This window comes from Balaenoptera musculus, chromosome 1 (assembly GCF_009873245.2).
Source record: "Balaenoptera musculus isolate JJ_BM4_2016_0621 chromosome 1, mBalMus1.pri.v3, whole genome shotgun sequence".
NCBI classification, from domain to species: domain Eukaryota; kingdom Metazoa; phylum Chordata; class Mammalia; order Artiodactyla; family Balaenopteridae; genus Balaenoptera; species Balaenoptera musculus.
Window position 1 is genome coordinate 113,537,551 of NC_045785.1, and position 21,472 is coordinate 113,559,022.

Sequence of the window (21,472 nt, forward strand, 5' to 3'; positions counted from 1 at the left end):
GGGTGAGTTCCCCCCCTTCTTTCTCCTGCCTCTTTTCTCCAAAGATGGGGAGGTCTGGGCTAGGAAGGGTTAAGTGTGGTTTTGCTTCCCCAGCCAGGAGGGGAAGCCAGGCCAGGCAGGGACTGGGGGCGGGGGTGAGGGGGGGGGGACGCTCAGTGGCGTGGGGGCTAAGGCAGTGGGAACAGCCGGTGTCCCGCATGTTTCATTGGCACACCCACCCCGCCTCTGCTTTTGGTTTGGAGAGCACAAGAGGGAGAAACAGAACAAGGCTTTTTGTTTTGTCTGGGAAGCTGAAGGTGAGTGCCATGCCCTGGGGGAGACGGCTGCAAGGAGGGGAAGCCATATCCTGAGTCCCTCAACTGGGTGCATCCTGGATACTCACCACACTGCCAGTCACCCCCCTAGAGATGGGAACCTAAGCATCCCCTTCCCGGTTCCTCTCCCTGAATACTCAAGAGTCCCCGCCTTAATCCCACTCCAGCCCCTTGTCCCTCTGAAGCCAGCTCCAGAACCCAGAACAGAGGACCTGTCCAGCTCTGCTTCTCTTGCGTATCCTGATATCCTGGAGCTGTAGGAGTCAGCAACATAATTTAATTTCCCCAGTTGCTCATCAGAGAATAAGCTGTGGAGGCCACAGGGGCAGGGCAGGAAAGCACATGGGTTCTGGAGCCTCAGCCACTGCCACCTCTTAGGATGAGATGGTTGGCGCGGCCAGGGCCAGGATAAGGGGAGGGGAGTAGAAGGCTGATTAAAGGGGTCTTTGGTGAGTCCTGAGGATGGAAGCTCCAGAGCCTGGGGTGGGGAAGCCTGGGGACTTGGGTGATCCTGTTTTGTGAGAAGGCCTGGCCCCTCCCCAGAGCCAGTGGCAAAGCAGACCTGGCCAGAGAGGAATGTAGAGATAAGTGCAGTGCTGGCCCTGCAGCCAGCAAGGTTGTGGGAGTCTTTGCTATCCCTACCTCCCACCACCCCTTCTCTGGCTGAAACCGGGATAGAGACCCAACATTGGCTGTCCAGCCCCCAGCCCTGCTCCCCCTTTCAGGCCCCTCTGGGAACCACAAAAATCTGGGACCTGGTGTCCTGGCAATGTGATGAATGCATGCACAGCTCTGGTATCTGTTTTAAATTATCCATTAAAATAAGTACAGTCCTGGAAAAAAAAATAAGTACAGTCCTGGAGTTGGTGGGGTGGGGTGAGGAGTAGAAAGGGACTGAAGGGGGAGGAACCCAAGGCAGGCTCTTTTTCCAATTGCTTGAATCCAAAGGAAAGGGGCAGGAGATGGGCAGTGCCTGGGTCCAATTCTTGGCCTTCTCTGGGGCCTGTGGCTTGTTCCTTGGGTCTAAGACCCAATGGTTGGTTTTGAAGGCAGATTAAATTGGGGCAGAAGATAGGAAAAGAGCGACTCCAAACTCCTGGTTCCCACCCCAAGTTTGAGGGTGTAAAAGGAACTCAGGATCCAGAACTTTGCTGCAGCCCTCCCTCCAACCACCCCAGGGAACCCAGGCATTCTTCCCCACCCCACCCTGGCATCCTGAGATGCAGCTTTGAATGGACTGCCCACATGTGGGGGGGGGGGGCGCGGGGTAGGGGTGACTCACTATCACTATGGGGAGGAAAGGGGGAGCCAGTGGTGGAAGAAGAGTGAGTCACCCTGATGGTCACCAGCCTTAGCCCTCCCCCTACTTTCCTGGATCTGCCTGCCTGGCACCCTCCCTTGCTTTACACCCACTTTCCCTCTCTCCCCCGCCCTTTGCCCACCCACCCTCACCCCTTGGCTCTGCCCTCTACCCCCGAAGGCCTGAGGCAGTGGGGGCAAGCTTGCAGCTTGGAGCGCTGAGCAGATAGGGACCTAGACGCGAGCTTCAGCTAAGCCTCGGGCACGTGGGGGTGCGCGAGAGAGGGTGGAGTCCTACTCCGCCACCACCGCCGGGTGGTCCTCTCCCCTCCTCACCCCTCCCGCCCCCCCCAACCCCCCGTGGGTATGCGACGGCCCCTTTAAGAGCAGTGGCCCCTCCTCCCATTCCCTAGACCTATTAGAGCCTTTGCCCGGGCGCCGGTGACTCAGAGTGATCGCGGGAGCGCCGCATCCATACCGGCCAACCCAGATCCCGAGGTCGGACAGCGCCCGGCCCAGATCCCCACGCCTGCCAGGAGCCAGACGAGAGTCAGCCAGCCGGCCGGCGCGCTCCCACCCCGAGCAGTCTCTGTCCTTCGGCCCGAGCCCCTTGCCCTTCCCGGGACCTCTGCCCCGCGGGCAGCGTTGCCACCCTGCCGGCCATGGAGACCCCGTCCCAGCGGCGCGCCACCCGCAGTGGGGCGCAGGCCGGCTCCACCCCGCTGTCGCCCACTCGCATCACCCGGCTGCAGGAGAAAGAGGACCTGCAGGAGCTCAATGACCGCTTGGCGGTCTACATCGACCGTGTGCGCTCGCTGGAGACGGAGAACGCAGGTCTGCGCCTTCGCATCACCGAGTCTGAGGAGGTGGTCAGCCGCGAAGTGTCCGGCATCAAGGCCGCCTACGAGGCAGAGCTCGGGGATGCCCGCAAGACCCTCGACTCGGTGGCCAAGGAGCGCGCCCGCCTGCAGCTGGAGCTGAGCAAAGTGCGCGAGGAGTTCAAGGAGCTCAAGGCACGGTGAGTGCGCCCAGGTGGCGGCGTGGGGCCGGGAGAGGCGCAGAGAGGGCGGGCGGACTGTCGCCCTTGCCGAGCTCCAGGCGGCTGATAACTTTGCGTTATAGTCTCCTCCCTCACTGGAACCGCCCCCAGCGGGTGACTGGCAGTGCCAAGGGAAATTGTCAAGACAGGACAGAGAAGGGAGGGGTCTCTGGGAGAGGGTAGGATATATAAGGTAACGGCGCGGGCAGCAGGGCCAAGTAGGAGCTGGTGGCAGGTCCACATTCTGTCAGGGTGGGATTTGCCAGTCATTTGGGGCCTGGGGGAGAGTCTTGGGCAAAGCGGAACTGGCCCTGCCAGGCCTAAGAAATCTGGACACCCAGGACACTTTGGAGTGGGTGAAAGGGTCCTGTTAGAACTTTCTTGGCAGGCTTGGCACTGTGCCAACTTTGCCCAGCCTGGCTGTGAACACATGACACCCACTAAGACAGAGTTCCCAAGCTGGCAGATGTCCAGTGGTGCTGGAGAGAGGTCACCAAAGCAGGGTGACCCCCTTTTTCCCCTGCAGGGGCATGGCGATGGCCCCCTCGGCACGACCCTTACCTGGGTTCTCTCTAAGAGTTGGGAAGCTCTCCTTCACTCCCTACCTGTCTGGGACCTTCCCTGGACTCTGACAGGCCCACCAAAGAGCTCCAGGAGAGCGGCTTCCCCACAGCTCTCACAGCCCTTGGCCTGCTTGGCCCAGGAATGCAAGGGAGGGAGGGAGACAGAGGGCAGAGGCTCCCAGCTCAGGAAGTTGTGCTATGCCCAGGTCTGCCTCCCCCCTTCCCCACCTCCCCCCATCTCACCCTCACCCTCTGCCTGGAGTCTTCGAGGGTTGGGGGCTTGTTGCTCCCTGCCTCCCTCCTTGGGGTGAGCCGCTTTCATTTTCCCAGCCAAGCTGAGCAGCCTTTGCTCTGGCCCGTCCTCTCAGCCGCTGACTTTTTGTTGTTGTTGTTGTTCTTTGCCTTGTTCAACTACCAGAATACAGTGACATTTTTGAAATCCAGCCGTTGGAAGCTTCAGGCCACTCCTACCTTACCCATCCCTGCCCCACTCTACCGCACCCTACTTGGCTCCTCCCTCTTTTCTAAAAAGGCCTTTGGAGCTGGGAAGTTTAGGCCCTCTTCAGCTCCCCAAGAATTTGTTTTCTATGAAGACCTCAGCCAAAGAGCACTAAAGGTGCTTGGAGATCCCTGGCTGGGGTGGGGGTATGGTTTGACTTTCCTTCTTTCCCTTGGCATCATCTTCTCCAGACTCATGCTCTTCTCAGGACCTCTGTGTATTCTGTGCTCTTTATACCCCTTCGTGAGCCCCTAGCCCCAGGCACGGTGGGTGTGGCAGATCCATCATCCCCTTGTGAAGATTAGATGGAAATTGAAATTGTGTGGAGAGGCAGGGTGACTTGCCTGCCGCCCCCCACTCTGGCTGTGCCTTGTGGGGATCTCAGTTCCCCGGCCAGACCAGGGATCGAACCTGGGCCGTGGCAGTGAAAGCCCAGAATCCTAACCACTAGGCCACCAGGGAACTCAGGGTGACTTTATTTCTGTTGAAAGGGATCACTGCTGTCATTGTCCACTAGTGATATGCATAACTTAGCAGGACAGACAGGAGGCAAGCTAGGGGAGTCCCAGAGAATTAGTGTTCTAAACTAGTCCACTCAACTACCAGACTACTACCTTGCAGATCCCTGTGAAGGGCATTGTTAGCAGATCTTTTTCTGGGGAAGGCGTTGATCAGGGAACAGAACAAGTGGAGTCTATGGTCTCTCGCTAACCCAGCCACGCCAGTCTGTCTCCTCTGCCTCCTGGTGCAGCTGTCCGGGCCTGGGACACCAGGCGGGTGTGCACGCACGTGGGGCAGGGCCGGGGGTGGTGTGTGTACTTGTTATATTTAGCCACCTGCCTCTCCTCTCCCCCACTCATCCTGGCTGGGGAGGCTGGGCTTCCGGAAAAGGAAAAGGGGGGGTGGGTTTGCACACCTGGATCCTAGGCTGATGAGAGGCAGGGTGGAGACAAAGAGGGCTCAGATTGGGGTTTCTGTCCTGTTCTATGTCCTCAGTGGGAGGAGCAAGGATTTGTTGCTCCCTTTTGCGTCTGCTGTGCTCAGGGTGAGGTGCAGAGTAGAATGAAGAATTTGGGAGAGGAAGAAAGGCATTGTCCTAACTCCTCCCACTAAAGCCTAGAGAGAAGGTGTTGCCTGGTTTAATGTTTAGTTAGAGCTCAGAGTTCAGGGCCAGGCTTTGGGTTGGGATGCAGAGCTGTCTGTAAGATCTTGTGGGGATCCCTGGCCCAGCCTGGGTACCTTGACCACACCCAGGGGTTTGGGGCACCCTCTCATCAGGCTGGGTTACAGGCTGCAAGCAGAAACACTACCCCCTCCCACAAACACATACACACATCCTCTCAATTCTGGAGCCCCAGGGATTTGGACACCTAAGTGCGGGAAGAATGAGGAGGTTAAAAGCATCAGGGAAGGCCTGCCTGGGGTCCAGGCTTGGAACTAGGCCCCACCCCAAGCAGGACAGCTGGGTGGATGACTCAGATGCTGCCCCTCTCTCTCCCACCCTGGTGGCTTTACAAGAGACAGCAAGAGACAGGGTGGAGACAGCAGATGTCTTAAAGGGAGGGATGGGGGCCTGAATGTCTGCATCTTCTGCTCCCCGCTCCCCACTGCATCCTGGGACCCTTTTCTACCTCCTTCCTAAGGTTGTTCTGGTGGTGGTCTGGAACCGGGACTCCTGACAGGCAGTATGCACAAGTAGTTCTAGAGTTGAGTCTAGAGTTATGGGCTTGGGCTGCGGGACGGTGCCAGGGTCTGCGTCTTCCCACGCGGAACTGGTGGAGGAAGGCTGAGTCAGAAGTGGGGAGATCCCAGCCCCACAAAGCAGAAGCGTCTCTTCCCCCGCAGACAAGGCCTGGGTGCTCGACGACTTCCTGAATTGCCCGCCTTTTGCGGCCCTGGTTGGGACAGGCAGGGACCTGCCAGGCCCAGGTTCATCCAAGCTCTCATCAGGATAAGAAAAGCAAAAGCCAGAGAGGTGCAGAGGCTTGTGCCATGTCACACAGCAAGGGAGTGACAGGTCAGGACTTGAGCACAGGCCTTCTGATGCTTAGTTATGTGCTCGTACCATTAAACCTTAATTCTCTAGCTTAGGGGACAGGCTGGAGGATCTGGAAGGCGGGTTGGGATGACTGAGGTGCACTCCTGCAGTCTGGAGATTGTGCTCTGGGACCAGTGTTGTCTTAATGTTCTGCTGTCCTGCAGGGCCCGTTAACACTTGATCAATAGCGTTTGCCACATCCCATGCCTGGAAAGACCCAGGACCCTGCCAGGCCATGGATCATGAGACAGAGCTCAGGGAGGCTGGTGATTCCTGTCTTGAGACTGTCTTGGGACTTGTCATGGGAATTATCTACCTGGATCTGCAGGAGGCTGTGCCCTTTGGCAGATACATAAGGATAACAGGGACGGAGGCCTTCGAGGACACCTGGGCCCCAGTCCTCACCTGAGGGAGCTCCTGGTGTCATCTCTTCCCCCACCCCCACCCTGAAGTCCACATTCTTATTCAAACGGAAAGAAGAAGGTACAGCTAACCCTGGGGGCTGAGCAGTAAGTACTTAAGGAGCCCAAGAGAAACGAGAAAGACAGTAATTCCTGCCAGGGCCCCTGATTGCCTTCCCACGGATTGACGCCCCCGGCCGGCCGGCCGGCACATCCCCTGGCCTCCAGGAATCTGAGACTTACTCTTGCATGGGACGTGCCCATTGTCCCCACTCCCAGTCCCACCCCCAGTGATTCAGTAGCTCAGTGTCAGGGCTGAAGGCAGGGACAGCTGTGGGGACAACTGGTAGGAGATGCCTTTACCTACCAACTGTGCCCCGTGCTCCCCCTCCCTTGCTTCCCTCCTCCCCGGGCCCTGACCACCTCTAGCAGCTGCAGCAGGCAAGACCAGGTCTGGCTCAGAGGCCCAGTGCAGTTCATTCCATTCTCACCTGCCTGAGCCCCACCCTGTGTACTGAAGATGACACAGGCCAAGCTCTAATATTCTTGGAGATAGCGGGAAAGAGGTTCTTTGGGGAAGGTTGTAGCATCTCCTACCGCTTAACAAGAGGCAAGGTGGTCCACCAACAAAATGACAGGTAGTAGGAGGTAGCGGAAACAGCCCTGGCCCTTGGTGTCCTTAGTTCTAGGCTTGGCCCTGCCGCTAAATTGCTGTGTGACCTTGAGCAAATCACCCCCCATCTCTGGATTTCCCTAGCTATAAAAGAAAGGGGTTAGGGCCGAAGGTCTCCAGAGATCCCTCCGGTTCCAAAGTAGTACAATGACCCACAAAGTGAGAAAACAGTCCTCTAAAATACCACACTATAAGTATGAAAATCGAATATAATTAATAACCAATGCTATTTACAATAGAAATATTTCCCACAAGCTTGGAATTAAAAGTACTAACACCCTCTTCTCTTTCTCAGAGAAAGTTTGTGAGAAACAGTTAACTATTATGGCATTACATCCTTGGCTTATGCTTTGTTTTTACTGCTAGTAGGAAAGGACACTACGTTTTTAATGCGTCTCCCTCCAGGACATGTCATGTAGGCTGTATCATGCAGGAGAGGGAGAGTCCCATGGACCTGTGTTGGGGAAGAAGGGAGGCTCTGGGTCAGGCAGGACTGTTACCTTAGTGCTGGCCAGGATTAGACAGCATGAGCCTGGAATCAGAGGAAGGTGCAGGGGGTGACCTTGAACTGCCCATCTTCTATCCTTCCTGCACCCGCAACCTGAGGCTGGGCTGTGAGGAAGTCTTGGCCCTTAACAATCTCTCAAGGAAGGGGACAGTTTGGGAAGGAGGCGGGTCAGGGTGCGGGAGGCAGGAGCTCCCCCTGCCCGTTTGTGGGAGAGGAAGCTTGAATCCTGCCTGTCGAAACCAGGAATAATTCTGGCTGGAATCCCAGGCCCAGCAGAGGAGCTGAGTCACGGTAGAGGGCAGAGTAGAGAGTGGACGGGAGACCCTGAACTTGTCCAGTCAGAGAAGAAAAGGCAGAGAGATGGCCTTTTATTGAAAACTATGATTGGTGTTCTTGTTAAGTGGCAGCAAGAGGGATGAGGGTCTGAATCAGATGAGGGACAGATGGAGGGGAGCAGATCACAGGAGTCCCTTTAGGGACTGGCTCAGGGGAGTTAGAGACCCTTAATTTCAAGGGTCCCAGACCTAGGCAGTTGAGAGGGGGCTGTTTGGGATTGCCAAGGCACCCCCTTCCTCCTCCCGAAGCTCCAACGCTGCCACCCTCTGCTGGCTGGGAGAGAGCATTGCATCTTCCCAGGCTGGAGCTGGAATGCAGTGGTACCAGAACTCCTCGGCCCTCCCCCACTTCCTCTCTCCATTTTGGGGTGCGGCTCCCACCCCCTTCCTGCTGTTGTCAGGGTTAATAACCATGAGCCACCAGGTGGAGGGTTAATACGTCCTAAGAAGGGACTGCTGAGTCGCCTTCTTGTAGGGATCCCCTAAATGTCCCACCTTTTGGCCAGTGGCCTCCCTCCCTCCCACCTCCAGGACATCCTACCTCTTCCCAGGCCTTCCATCTCCCCTCCATGCCCCTACTTCTTTTGGTCTGTCCCCAGGCCTCAGCCCTGCATTTTTATGACAACACAGGAATAATTTCTGGAGAAACAGGCCAGGAAGAAGGAAAGTGGAGTTTGACACGGGACCTGGAGGGAGCGGTTGGTCAAGAAGCCCGCTGCCTGTTGTCCAGGACCCCAGTGCCCTGGCCTCTGGCCGCAGGCCTCTCCTGCCTCTGCACAATGCCACGTTGATACACCCAGCAGCTGTGACTCAGGCCTGGCCCCCTGCCAGTCCCAGCGCCTCTGCTGGAGTTGCGTCTGAACGTGTCAACAGGCCTCCTGTCCCCCTTCTCAGCACCAGTTCCCCCATCCCAACCCTCCCTCTGCTTGGAATTAGACCTGGCTTTGTCTGGGGCGAAGACAGCTGGGAGCCTGGTGGCTCTGGAAGGGGATCTGAGGACCCTCAGACACCGAGCATATGTAGCAGGTGTCACGCCCAAGGGAGGCGTGCGGAAGCAGAGCCGTGCCTGCTGTGGGTGCATGTGCCTGTGTGGGGAGGCCCATGCACCCACATACTGGGGGTCGACCTCTACCATGTGCTTTCCAGGTGCAAGACATTCAGAACTTCACAGGGTGGCGTTTGGGGGAGGTTCAAGGGGCTTCTAAGTCCCTGGAACACCTGCCCCCCTTAGTTCCTCTCTTCAAGGTCTCCTTTCCAGAGAGGGCTGGTGCCTTGAATGACAGAGTGGGGAACCAATTGTCCCAGCCTATCCACGTCCTGCCTATACCTGAAAGTGATGGCAGACCCACAGACCAGCCAAGAACCCAAGCAGTGGTTACTTTCAGGGGTGGGGGACCATCAAACTTCATGGCTCCACACACAGCTGTGGGAGCAGCTGATGTTTGAGGGCTGCTTCACTAAGTGTCTGTATCATCACCCTCAGACTGGGGTGGCTCCCAGCAATTGAGCAGAAGTCAAAGTGTCTTCCAGGCTCTCTTCCTGGGTGTCTCTGTCTACTTTCTGCGCCCCTGTGTGTGTCATGCCATTTTCTGTGTCTGTCTCCATCTGTTGTGAGTGTCCTCAGGTGACCGGGTGGGCAGGGTTTTAGGGTCTGAGCCTGCTCTTCTTCAGGCCTTGGTTTCCCCATCTGTAAAAGGGCAGGAGTTGGTCCAGGAGGAGGTCCCCCTAGAAGCCTTGAGCTCCTCCTAGTCTCAGGGCATTTGGGGACATACAGAAAAAGCCCCGAGACACACTTATTACTGGAAAGAGAATAAACCAGCAGATAAAACAACAGCTGAACGCACTTGGAAGAGGAGAGAAGGCTGGGACTGGATCTGGAGGCGCAGGGCTGAGGCGGGGCTCAAACGGAACGGGGGGCGTGGATTTGGATAGGTGGAGGGAGGGAAGGATACATTTCAGTGGGGGGAGTTGCTGGAACAAAAGGAGGAACGTGCGGCCGGCTTGGGGTGGCCGTTGGAGACGCCCCATCACCTGGCAGGGAGTCAGCCTGGGCAGAGGTCTAGACCCCTGGGAGGAGAGGGGAGAACTCTCGCCAAGCCAGGAGGGCTGGGACTCACTGCTCTGCCCCTAGCCCTGCTCTGCCCTGCCCAGCCACAGGGGGCTCCCTTTCCTGTGAGGCAGGAGACTCTCGGGGGCTCAGGGCCCTTTGTGCGCCTGCCTCCCCTCCCCCTCCTCCCGTCTCCGACCCGCGGCGATGGGGAACTCGGAGGGCCGGTGAGGCTAGGGCGTGGCCAGTGAGGGGACAGGGGCGGGTCTGAGGGAGCCCCGGCTGGGCTGGTCCGGCTCCTCCACCACCCCCTTGGCCATCTGCCCCTCCCACTTCTTATTTTTAGCCCCAGCCCGTTATCGCTGCGCCTCTTGTCTCTTCCTCAGCCCAGCGGAGGAAATGGGGGCCTCTCTCTCAGGCCTAGCAAGTTGCTCCCGGCAAGCGGGCCCAAACAGGCCTGCGGCCGGCCCTGGCTTCCATATCTGGCATCCGAGCTGGGCTGAGGAGGGTGACTCAGCGGGCGGGTCAGCGCCTGGCCCAGTGCCCACCTCAGCCCCTTTGCTGTGCTGCGTGCCTTTCTCCTCCCCCCCGCACCCCCCCCCCACAGGGCAGCCCCCAGAGTCCTGGCCTGCAGTGGCCCTGGAGCCTGGCTTCCCTATCCCACCAGCCAGCCTCAGCGTAACAGAGCCCCAGCCTGGGGCCACACACGCGCCAGCTCCCAGGTCTCATTTCTACCTTACTCTTTTCCTCTCTGCTCCCCTGCCCTCCCCCACCCCACTCGTCCCTCCTTCTGCGATCAGATTTGCCAGACGTGGGAAGAGTTAGAAACAGGATGCCCAGCCCTTCTTGCCTCATGAGCCTGCTGGGATGGAGCCACTCCTGTGCGGGAGGAGCCTGGCGGATGGGAGGGAGAAGCTGGCAACCCACTGGCATGGCACGGGGCCTGGGGCAGGACGTGGGTAAAGCCAGGGCCTCCCCTGTGAGCACCAGAGGATTTCCCCGACCCCTGCCAGGGTATTGTGTGCTTGAGGATGAGTCACCTGTGGAGCCCCTGGTTCCCACCCTTCCAGCTCCCCTTGCCTGCCCCACCCTGTCCTCCCTGCCCTAGCTGTGGGGCAGCAGTCAGCATGTGCCCGGCTTTCCCACCGCCAACCCCCAGTGGACTCAGGCACGGGCAGCAGCACCACTCTGGGGCTGAACGCCTGGCCGGTGTCTGCTTGGGGTCCCTGCTAGGGCTGAAGACCCCAACTAGGGAAGAAATGGCATTTGGAGCTGGTGGTCAGGCAAGACTGGGGAGGAGGTTGGAGAGGCACTGGGTTCTGCACTGCCACCCCCAGCCATCTCTTGGGGAGTGCTTGTGGCTCCCTGGCCACAGAGCTCCTGAGGTCTGAGTCATGAGCCCATGGGTGATAGCAGCTGCCTCCCCACAGAGGGGAGCTCCCCAAACACGGCTCAGAAAACCACAAAGGCTCTTCCTTGCTTCCCTCTCTTTGCTTGGGGTTTCCCTCATCTGCAGGGTGTGTCTTAGTCCTTTCATCACATGTCTTTTAAGCGCTAATCAAAGCCTCCAAGAGGGGAAGGAAAATCGCCCCCTTAATTTCTCTGGAGGCCATTATAGCACGGGAGGTGGAGCAGTACAGCAGTGATTTCCAGCTCTGCTCCCGACTTGCTGCAGGACCCTGGAGGGACCCTGGACATAGCTCTCTGTGCCTGTTTCCTCAATCACGTAGTATTAGCACCTATCTCAGTAGGGAAGCTGTGGACATTAAGTGAGTTAATATTATAATATTTAGAGCAGTGTCTTGTACGCAATTAGGTGTGTTTGCTGTCATATGATTATTAGTATTAGTCTGAGTATTAGTATTAATATTAGTATTACTACCACCCCACCTTTGGGAACAGTAGGAACTGAAGAGGTTATACTGAAGGACAAAATCCTGCAGTTGTCAGGCTGTGAGCCCCCGAGGGCAGGGACCATGCAGCCCCGTTGTTTTCCTCTGTCAGTGCTGCGTTGCACTGCCACAGGAAAGGTATTTCCAAGGAGAACTTCTGAAGTTCCTCTTCTGGTGTCTGAGGAGGCCAGGGAGGCGGGACTAGGGAAGAGACACCCTTGAGATGCCTTCCGAAAGCATCACGGCGCTCCTTCCTGCTTCTCCCAGCTCAGGCTGGCTGGGTCTGGGAGCCCTCTTTCTCCTGCTGGCTTCTCTGCTCTCTCTAGACCTGTGGCTTAGGAGGAGGAGGAGGGGGAGGAGGGAGGGGAGGGGGAGGAGGAGGAGTCCTGATCAGCAGCCAGAATTGACTGTGACCGCCCCCCCCCACCAGTCCCCATAGCTGCTTGCTGTGCTTGACACTGGGTCACTCACCTTCCTCCTCTGTGCTTCAGTTTCCTCATCTGTACAAGGAGGGGGTTAAGCTGAACATATGCTCAGCTCCTTCTAGTTCTCTAAATTCTGAGAGCCTCCCAGGATGGCCAGCTGCAGCCGTTAGCCTGCAGGGTAGAGAGGCCTCTTGGCTGGGAAGTCCCTGCCAACCTTGGAGTCAGCCCAAGGGGCTCGGAATCTATGTCTGCTGCGTCGCTTCGCTTTACCAGCGGTTTTTCTTCTTTTTTCCTCCTCCCCCTGCAGCTGCCTCAGCTTCGGAAAAGTTCTGAAGTCATGGAAAGTTGGGGCTATGCTCCCAGCCAGGGGCTGGGCCGGATGGCAGCCAAAACCTGAGCTGGGTTTTGACTTTATTTTTAGCTTTTCTGGCTGAGACGGAGGAGGGGAGACATCCTCCAGATCTGGAAGGGCCTCTTTTCACAGGAGACAGACACTGTTGCATTAAACAGCTTGTTCTGAGATGGGGCCAGAGGCCTGGACAGAGCAAGCGTGCAGGCCGGGGGTGCTCCCCCCAGGTCTTCGGGTCCTTCCCCTGCCTGTCTGGGCGTTGCTCTGTCCCCCTCCCAGTGGAGCCCAGTTGGAGGGGAGGTGACTCCTGTTTGAAATCTAAGCTGGTGGCAGGAGAACACCGTCTAAGTCTTGGGCCCTCCCTCCAGAGCTGCCTCCAGTCTAGCCTTCTCCATCCTGCTTCACAGTGAATTGTTGGGTCTCCTGGAGCTGAGGGCTTTGGTGGCAGGGGAAAAATGTTGGCAGGGCCACTTTTCTCCTTTCCAGGATAGAATTTTTTCCCCCTGCCCACGTTTGGTTTTCCTTTTTTCCATCTGCCATGGTGGGTTCATGCTTGAAGTCTGATGAGTTACAGATGGCAACTGGGACCAGGCCCCTTGGCTCTTTCCTTCCACTCCCTGGGTCTAGTGGTTTCTCTCACCACACATTGCTGAAGGGATCATTACAACTGAAAAGTTTTTGGGTTCCCCAGAGGTCTTTAAGAAAATAGGATCCCTCTATTTCTCTAGGTCACTCTCCAGCAAAAATCATCAGCGGCCCAGAAAGGGAAGGGAGGTGGCAGAGGCAACCCCTGTTTGGTTGGTTCTAGCTAAAGCTTTACCCAGTTTGAAGAGTGGGGAGGTTCAAGGCTGGAACCCAGATGGACCTGGAGGCCTGGGGGTCACATCTGGAGCCAGATGCTGAGGCCTGTGGTCGATGCGTCAGGCTCAGCATTCTCAGGCTCTGATGAGGCCCAGAGGGAGGGAGGCTGGAACCCCTGTGCTCTGCCCAGATCAGGGGACCCACACTGGGTCTGAGAAAGGGAAGGGTCAATACCATGCCTGGGTGTCCTCATCCCAGGTCTCCCTGAGCTTTAACCAGACTTTCTCTCCCAGCAGTCTCCGGTGTGTAAAAGGGACTAGGGGAGGTGACAGACACCTTTAGGTCTCAAACTGATAAGTGTTAGGGACACACAGACCCAAGGCCTAGGAGCCTGGCTGTCTGGGTACCCACAGGGAAGGAGGCTTGGCTGAATGGAAGGTGGGTGGAGTCGGGGGAGAAGGTTAAGGCCCTCTGTGGGAAGGGGCAGGAGACAAAGGTGGCTCTGTCTCTTTGGGAAGGAATGGGAGGGGAGAGAGGGAAAAGCATTCATCTCACGGGATCGAGCTTTGCCCTTGGCCCCAGGCACGTTCCTGAGCACTGAGTCATGGGAAGGGTGGAGAAGCAGGAAGGGGGTTTTGGGGACCTTGGGAGAAGTGGGAGTCCAGCCCCAGAGGCAGGCAGATGCAAACAAACCAAAGCCAAGGATGCCCTCCCCTGGCAGTTTGAGGGATAGCAGAGCCAGGCCCCACAGCTGACCTCCCGGAACCTGACTTCTCTCTCTCCCTGGGGGACCTGGCACTCTCTAGGAACACAGACTCCTCCTCTTAAACCCACTCTTCCCTGGCTTCTTTAGCAATACCAAGAAGGAGGGAGACTTGATGGCTGCCCAGGCCCGGCTCAAGGACCTGGAGGCTCTGCTCAACTCCAAGGAGGCCGCACTGAGCACTGCTCTCAGTGAGAAACGCACGCTGGAGGGCGAGCTGCATGACCTGCGGGGGCAAGTGGCCAAGGTGAGGCCTGCCCGTGATGCCACCTGACACCTCTCCCCCCTCCCCTGCCAAATGCACACTCACTCTTCCACCCCAGGCCCCCTCAGGAGGTGCCCGGTCTGACCTGTCACATGGCATCAGAGCCATTCCCACGTCCTACCATCGTTGCACCCATCCAGACCATATTGCATCCTCCTTTGCTGCCCATGGTATCTAGCACGGTGAATTTAAAAGAATCCACAAGCCATTTCCATTTAACTTTGCAATGAATTGTGCCTGGCCCTGGATCCCTCCCGGTTTGGCCCTGCTATAGAGAGCCATGACCTCTCTGGGAGGCAGGAGAGGATGTAGACTGTCCTCAGAGCCCTGATCGGGAGCTGATGGTCGATCACATATGGATGCATGTTCTCAGTGCTTAGCATGTAGACGATGGTCTTTACTTTCAAAACACTTTGCTATCTATTCTAGCCTCTAATCTCTCATGTTACAAGCTAAGGAACAGAATCAAAGAAGCTGGCTTGTTCCCAATCTCACAGCCACATCTGCTCAGAGCAGGGCCAGGACTAGAGACAGTCACCAAGCTTCTGTCCTGGGCTCTCTTCCCTCCCAGGCCCTGCCGCCACGGTACACCGTGGAGAGACCAGGAGAAGCCAGCAGGTTGACAAGAAAACCAAGGCTGGGCCATTCTCCTCCCAGGTCCTGCCCCCAGCCCTTCCCAGCTGCGCTGCCCAGCTTGTGCTTTCTAAGATGAAGATCTAAGACAGGTGCCCCCCTGCTCGAGATTCAGAGGATTGTTTCGTGGCAGATAACGGCGCATCTCTCCATGATCAAGCCCCTGCCTTCCAGTCTGGCCACCTCTGCTGTCACTCTTCCCCCTGAGCCCTGTCCTTCAGGCTTCAGCAGTACTGAGCCTTCTGGAGATCCTGAAGTGCACATGTGTGCCTTCATCCCTCTGTGCCTTTGCACTTGGCTCCTGTCTGCCCCACTCACCTGTCCTTCAGATCTCAGCCTCTTGGAGGCCTCCCCGGAAGCCCCCTCTACCACCCCAGGCACACTTTGCTTCCTTCCCTCATATTCCTCTGTACTCTGGACATACTTCCTTTATAGCAATTGCTATGTTGTGCCAGAGAAAGGAGGCACTGTCTTTTTTTTTCTTAGCACAGTACCTACCCAGAGTCATTACTGTGAGGGAATAAATATATTATTACCTCTGTGGGTATCCAAGGCTCTCACTCCCCTAGACCTGTTTCTGCACATATAAAGGGATATGCTGGACACAGCCCACTTCTCAGCTTCCTTCCAGCTCTGATGTCCTATGATCCCTCTCCCTGACCTCTGCCCCCTTCCTCTCAGCTCGAGGCAGCCCTGGGTGAGGCCAAGAAGCAACTTCAGGATGAGATGCTGCGGCGGGTAGATGCTGAGAACAGGCTGCAGACCCTGAAGGAGGAGCTGGACTTCCAGAAGAACATCTACAGCGAGGTGGGAACTGTGCCCTGCAGACCAGAGGACCAGGGCTGGGTGGTGACAGACGTCAGAGCTGGGGCTGGGGGATCAGCTGTGTGCAGAGCTCCCTGCCTGACTCCCTTGTACTAGTGGATGGGGAGTTGGAGGGTGGCCAGCCCCCAGGTTAAAGTGGGGCTTTACGGTGACTCCGTTCAGGGTTAGGATTGGGCCGGGAACTTGGGTTTCATCCTTGAAGGACTAGTTCTGATTTTGGTCTCTGGGTCCAACCCTTCCAGGAGCTTCGTGAGACCAAGCGCCGCCATGAGACGCGCCTGGTGGAGATTGATAATGGGAAGCAGCGTGAGTTTGAGAGCCGGCTGGCGGATGCCCTGCAGGAGCTGCGGGCCCAGCACGAGGACCAGGTGGAACAGTACAAGAAGGAACTGGAGAAGACCTATTCTGCCAAGGTGCTCATTCTCCCGTGTCTCCCTTGCTGCCTCTGCCCCCAGCAGCCCTCCACCCGCCCACCCTGAGATGTCCTGTGGGAGATCAGGAGGACGGTGGCAGGAGCTCAGGGTATCCGGGACCTGAGGCTGCAGCAGTGATGCCCTTCTCAGGTCCCTCCCGCCTTTGGTCGCTGCAGCCCTAACCCTGTGTCCTCCCCTCCAGCTGGATAATGCCAGGCAGTCAGCCGAGAGGAACAGCAACCTGGTGGGGGCCGCCCACGAGGAGCTGCAGCAGTCCCGCGTCCGCATCGACAGCCTCTCCGCCCAGCTCAGCCAGCTCCAGAAGCAGGTGATGCCCCCACCCCGCCCCTCCCCCATCAGCCAATAGTCTGGGCAGGATGTCGGGTGGAAGTCCTGAGGAGGGGAGGGGAGTGGACAGAACATGCCCCCAGGACCGCAGGCTGAGTAAGAAGCCTAGGATTTGGAGTCAGATGACCTGTTTGCTGTTCCAGGACTACCTCTTATCTTGCTTCTCAGAGCCTTGGTTTTTCCATTTGAATATGGAGATCATTCTTATCCTCCCTAACTCATAGATCTGCCACGAGACCCAGTGTGAGGTGTTAAAAACATCAATATTCTTCTAGCTGGCTGTGCCACTTGTGGCAGAGGAAATAGGTTCTAGCCTCAGATTAAGAGATTTCAGGTGGATATTGAGAAGGACTCCCCAGTCATTGCCAGCCAGCCGAGGCCACATGAGAGCCATAAAAGGCTCTGATGGGAGCCTGGAGATCCTGGGGAGGATAGCTGGGTGTCCCCTGCCCCTTACGTCTCCATGCCTGGGGCCCTTGGGAGCTCATCAGACCCCTGCCCCCTGTCACCCAGCTGGCGGCCAAGGAAGCAAAGCTGCGGGACCTGGAGGACTCGCTGGCCCGTGAGCGGGACACCAGCCGGCGGCTGCTGGCGGACAAGGAGCGGGAGATGGCGGAAATGCGGGCAAGGATGCAACAGCAGCTGGACGAGTACCAGGAGCTGCTGGACATCAAGCTGGCCCTGGACATGGAGATCCACGCCTACCGCAAGCTCCTGGAGGGCGAGGAGGAGAGGTGGGCTGTGCGGGAGTCGGGGAGGTGCTAGCGGCCGCCTCCGGCCTGCCACCGGCCTTGACTAGGCCCCCCACCCTGTCTCCCCTTCCGCAGGCTACGCCTGTCCCCCAGCCCCACCTCGCAGCGCAGCCGCGGCCGGGCCTCCTCCCATTCGTCCCAGACACAGAGTGGGGGCAGCAGCGCCAAAAAGCGCAAGCTGGAGTCCACGGAGAGCCGCAGCAGCTTCTCCCAGCACGCTCGCACCAGCGGGCGCGTGGCCGTGGAGGAGGTGGATGAGGAGGGCAAGTTCATACGCCTGCGCAACAAGTCCAATGAGGTAGTCCCCCAGGTTGGGTCTAAGAGAATGCGTCCGGGTTAGGGAGAAAACCTGGAAAGTGAAGGGATGGAGTTTGCGGGGAGGGCCGTGCCTCCCATCAGAGGCAGACCAGGGCAGTGTGGGTATCTCCTCCGCACTCTCGTTCCAGTCCTGGCTCCGGGACTCATCGGTGGCAGTGAGACCTTCGGCAATTTATTTAACCTCTCAGAGCATCGGTTTCCTCATCTGCAAAATGGGCATAATAATAGTCCCTAACCCTTTGAATTCTTGGGAAGATGAAAGTACTGAGTGTGTTTGGCACAGCATAAGAGCCCATAGATGTAGCTATTATTTATCCTTGAGGGGGAAGGCAGTGAGGGGCGGAATAGAATGAGATAAACCCAAGAGCCTGAACGAGCCTCCCCCAACCTTCCCCTTCTCTCCCTGGCAGGACCAGTCCATGGGCAACTGGCAGATCAAGCGCCAGAATGGAGATGATCCCCTGCTGACCTACCGCTTCCCGCCAAAGTTCACTCTGAAGGCTGGTCAGGTGGTGACGGTGAGTGGCAGGGTGTTTGGGACTCTGGGGTGGCCTCGGGTGGGGATGGGTTGGCCTGAGGATGGGAGTGCTGGAGTGAGCATCCTTCTCTAATTCTCCCTCCCCCAGATCTGGGCTGCAGGAGCTGGGGCCACCCATAGCCCCCCTACCGACTTGGTGTGGAAGGCACAGAACACCTGGGGCTGCGGAAACAGCCTGCGCACGGCTCTCATCAACTCCACTGGGGAAGTGAGTATGCTGCAGGCTGGCCTCTTACTGGACAAAGCTCCCCTGATGGCCAAAGTAGGAGCCAGCTGCCCCCAACCCAAAGGGGCCAATTCAGGGCCACTTTCTCCCAGCTCTCCTGTGCAGTCCCAGGCCCCAAACTCTCCACCCAGTGTGCAGACCCAAAGCTGCCTCCCCCAGCAGCAGGAGGGGTGGAGGTTAGACAGTGAGGATTGTTAAGGCAGACCATGCTCCTACCCAGAGAGTTTGACAGTGTCACCCTGGGGTAGAAACAAGTTCCTTAGCTCTGGTACCCCAGAGGGCAGAGTAAGCAGCAGGCTGGACAAAGGGCAGACCACTCGAAGGTTCTTAGGTGGTCACTGGGTTGGGTATGCTGCACACTCCTCCCCTGGCCCTGAGCCCCTAACCCCTGGGGCTCTCGTATCCCCGGCAGGAGGTGGCCATGCGCAAGCTGGTGCGCTCAGTGACTATGGTTGACGATGACGAGGATGAGGATGGAGATGACCTGCTCCATCATCACCATGTGAGTGGCAGCCGCCGCTGAGGCCAAGCCCACGCTGGGGCACCCAGCCAGGCCTGGGGACAGCCTCTCCCTGGCCACCCCGTGCCCAAAAAAATCTTTTCATTAAAGAATGTTTTGGAACTTCACTTGCTGCCCTGGCTTTTCTTCTCTCTCCTCCCTATACCTTGAACAGGGAACCCAGGTGTCTGGGTTCCCTACTCTGGTAAGGAAGGGAGTGGAACTTTCTGATGCCATGGAGTCTTCCCATGGGAGCAGTGGACAAGGGTCTGGATTTGTCTCCTGGGACAGGGATGGGAGGACAGATGTGGGGCACCCAGCCCTGCCTCTCTCCCCCAATTTCTGTTGCATGCATCTCCTTTCTTGTCTCCTCCCCATTCCTGTCACCAGCATGGCCTCTCATCTCCCCCATTTTTCCTGGGAGAACGGTCTCTCTCACCCACCCCACTTCCCAATTAATTTTGCATGCCTGCTGCTCTACAAGCTTGCTCACTCTCTCTCCTTTCCCTCTTAAGCTCAGAGTAGCTAGGACAGAGTCAGAGCCACAACTCCCATTCCCTGTCTTCTGTCCCCAAGTCTTCCTGACCCTGCCCCCTTTCGTGTCCTCCCTTCCCAGCCCCGGCCCCCTAAGCCCTATCGCCCACCCGCCGTTAGGTTAGGTTAGGTTACTTGAGCGCAGAACCCCACCTTCCCGCCTGGCAACTGGGAGCCTGCAGCAGCGCGGAGCCTGGGTGTTGGGCCTGAGCAGTCAGTCTCAGACTCGCCGTCAGGCCTGAGCCTTGTCTCCCTCCTCAGGGCTCCCACGGCAGCAGCTCGGGGGACCCCGCCGAGTACAACCTGCGCTCGCGCACCGTGCTGTGCGGGACGTGCGGGCAGCCTGCAGACAAGGCGTCTGCCAGCAGCTCGGGAGCCCAGGTGGGCGGATCCATCTCCTCTGGCTCCTCCGCCTCCAGTGTCACAGTCACTCGCAGCTACCGCAGTGTGGGGGGCAGTGGGGGTGGCAGCTTCGGGGACAGCCTGGTCACCCGCTCCTACCTCCTGGGCAACTCCAGACCCCGAACCCAGGTGAGTTGTCCCTCTGCCTCCACACCCCCACAGGCAGGGGGCCCTGGTCCCTGAGGATTAGGGTGGCCCTGTGGGGGGAGAGCCTTCTCTTCCGCAGCCCGGGGGAGTGGGAGCCTCCTCCCCGAAGCCCAAGATCCTAGACGGTCGCTGCCGCATCCTGCCCCTCCTGTCTGAGCCCCAGATTGGAGGGCAGGGGCGGGGCGGGGGGTAAGGGGAGGGAGGGTACCGGCCAGGTGCTGCCGCTCACACCTCTCCCCTTCTCTCTTCTCTCTTAGAACCCCCAGAACTGCAGCATCATGTAATCTGGGACCTGCCAGGCAGGGATGGGGGCGGAGGCCTCCTGCTTCCTCCTCACCTCATGCCCACCCCTGCCCTGCCCCTCCTGGGAAGGGGCTTGAAGCCAAAGAAAAATACCCCTTTGTTTTTTCTTCTATGTTTTTGTTTTTTTCTAAGAGAAGTTATTTTCTACAGTGGTTTTATACTGAAGGAAAAACATAAGCCCCCCCCCCCAAAAGCGCATCTATCTCAATCCCCCCCTTTTTTTCCCTGCTTCTGGGAAGCTCCATATCTGCCTTAAAACCAAAGAGGGAGCCAAGGGAAAGGGATGCTTTTTACAGAGCCTAGTTTCTGCTTTTCTGCCCTGCCTGCTGCCCCCATCCCGGGGACCCTGTGACATGGTGCCTGAGAGGCAGGTGTGGAGTCTTCTCCGCCAGCCTCCGAGGGAGTAGGGCTGAGCCAGGCCCCTGGGCCATCCCCCATCGTTCCACTACACCTGGCTGAGGCTCCTCCGCCTGCCCCGCCCCCAGTTCCCCCCTGCCCCCAGCCCCGGGATGACTTGATTCTCCCAGGTACCAGCTGCGCTTGCTTTTTCTGTATGTTATTTAGACAAGAGATGGGAATGAGGTGGGAGGTAGAAGGAGGGTGAAGAAAGATTAGAATGAGCCTGCCGTCACCCAGCTTCAGAGCCAGGGGTGGGCTCTGCCCAGTCACTGGAGGTCGAGGTCAAGTGGGTGTAGGGGAGGAGGGAGAGGGAGGCTGACTAGAAAGGGGGAGAGCCTGCTGGGGCCCCCCCGCAGAGGAGGAAGGTGAGGAAGGGTGGAGGGTGTGTGGCAGTGGATTTTGGCAAACACTAAGGAGCCCCTTGCCTCCCATTTCCCATCTGCACCCCTTCTCTCCTCCCCAAATCAATACACTAGTTGTTTCTACCCCTGGCTACTGTGGTGTCTGTCTTTGTTGGTGGGCGTCACTGTGTGTTCTGAGGGGCAGACAGACACACACAGACACACACACAAATGTCGCTCAGTCACCGCATCCTCATGCCACCCAGCCTTGCCCCTGCTCTAGGAGAGATGCGACACGGTCCTCAGAGCTTCAGATGCACATCTGGGCACCCAGCGGTGGCTGATGGGGAGAGGCTCTGACCTGAGCATTGCCCACCCAGTGCAGGGCTCTCTCTCCGTAAGTCCCTCAGAGAAGCAGAGTCCGAAGGAGAGCATTTCCTTCCAAGCTTTCTTCAACCAGCCAGCACTTAGTGAGCACATTCTTCGTGCTGTACCCTGAACTCAGCGTGAATACTGAGACATATGATGATATGGACCCAGTTTGAGGGTGGTGACATCTCAGGACCTGGGGCAAGGACAGATG

General features: G+C 57.8%; 1 protein-coding gene across 1 annotated transcript; it reads left to right on the forward strand.

Annotated features, from left to right (window-relative positions):
• Nucleotides 1–2,031: 2,031 nt before the first annotated feature.
• LMNA (lamin A/C) lies at nucleotides 2,032–21,033 on the forward strand. Its single transcript, XM_036851601.1, has 12 exons — nucleotides 2,032–2,631; nucleotides 14,037–14,193; nucleotides 15,526–15,651; nucleotides 15,912–16,082; nucleotides 16,285–16,410; nucleotides 16,944–17,164; nucleotides 17,258–17,480; nucleotides 17,911–18,018; nucleotides 18,127–18,246; nucleotides 18,677–18,766; nucleotides 19,559–19,828; nucleotides 20,104–21,033. Exons 1-12 carry the CDS (start codon nucleotides 2,276–2,278, stop codon nucleotides 20,128–20,130), a joined length of 1,995 nt encoding a protein of 664 aa, XP_036707496.1. The 5' UTR covers nucleotides 2,032–2,275; the 3' UTR covers nucleotides 20,131–21,033.
• Nucleotides 21,034–21,472: the final 439 nt, after the last annotated feature.

Bases quoted from the DNA above. Each gene is read 5' to 3' on its own strand.
- LMNA (XM_036851601.1), top strand. From the start codon at position 2,276: ATGGAGACCCCGTCCCAGCGGCGCGCCACCCGCAGTGGGGCGCAGGCC. The intron at 15,652-15,911 runs GTGGGAACTGTG...CAACCCTTCCAG, and splicing joins AGAAGAACATCTACAGCGAG to GAGCTTCGTGAGACCAAGCG. The intron at 16,083-16,284 runs GTGCTCATTCTC...CCTCCCCTCCAG, and splicing joins AGAAGACCTATTCTGCCAAG to CTGGATAATGCCAGGCAGTC.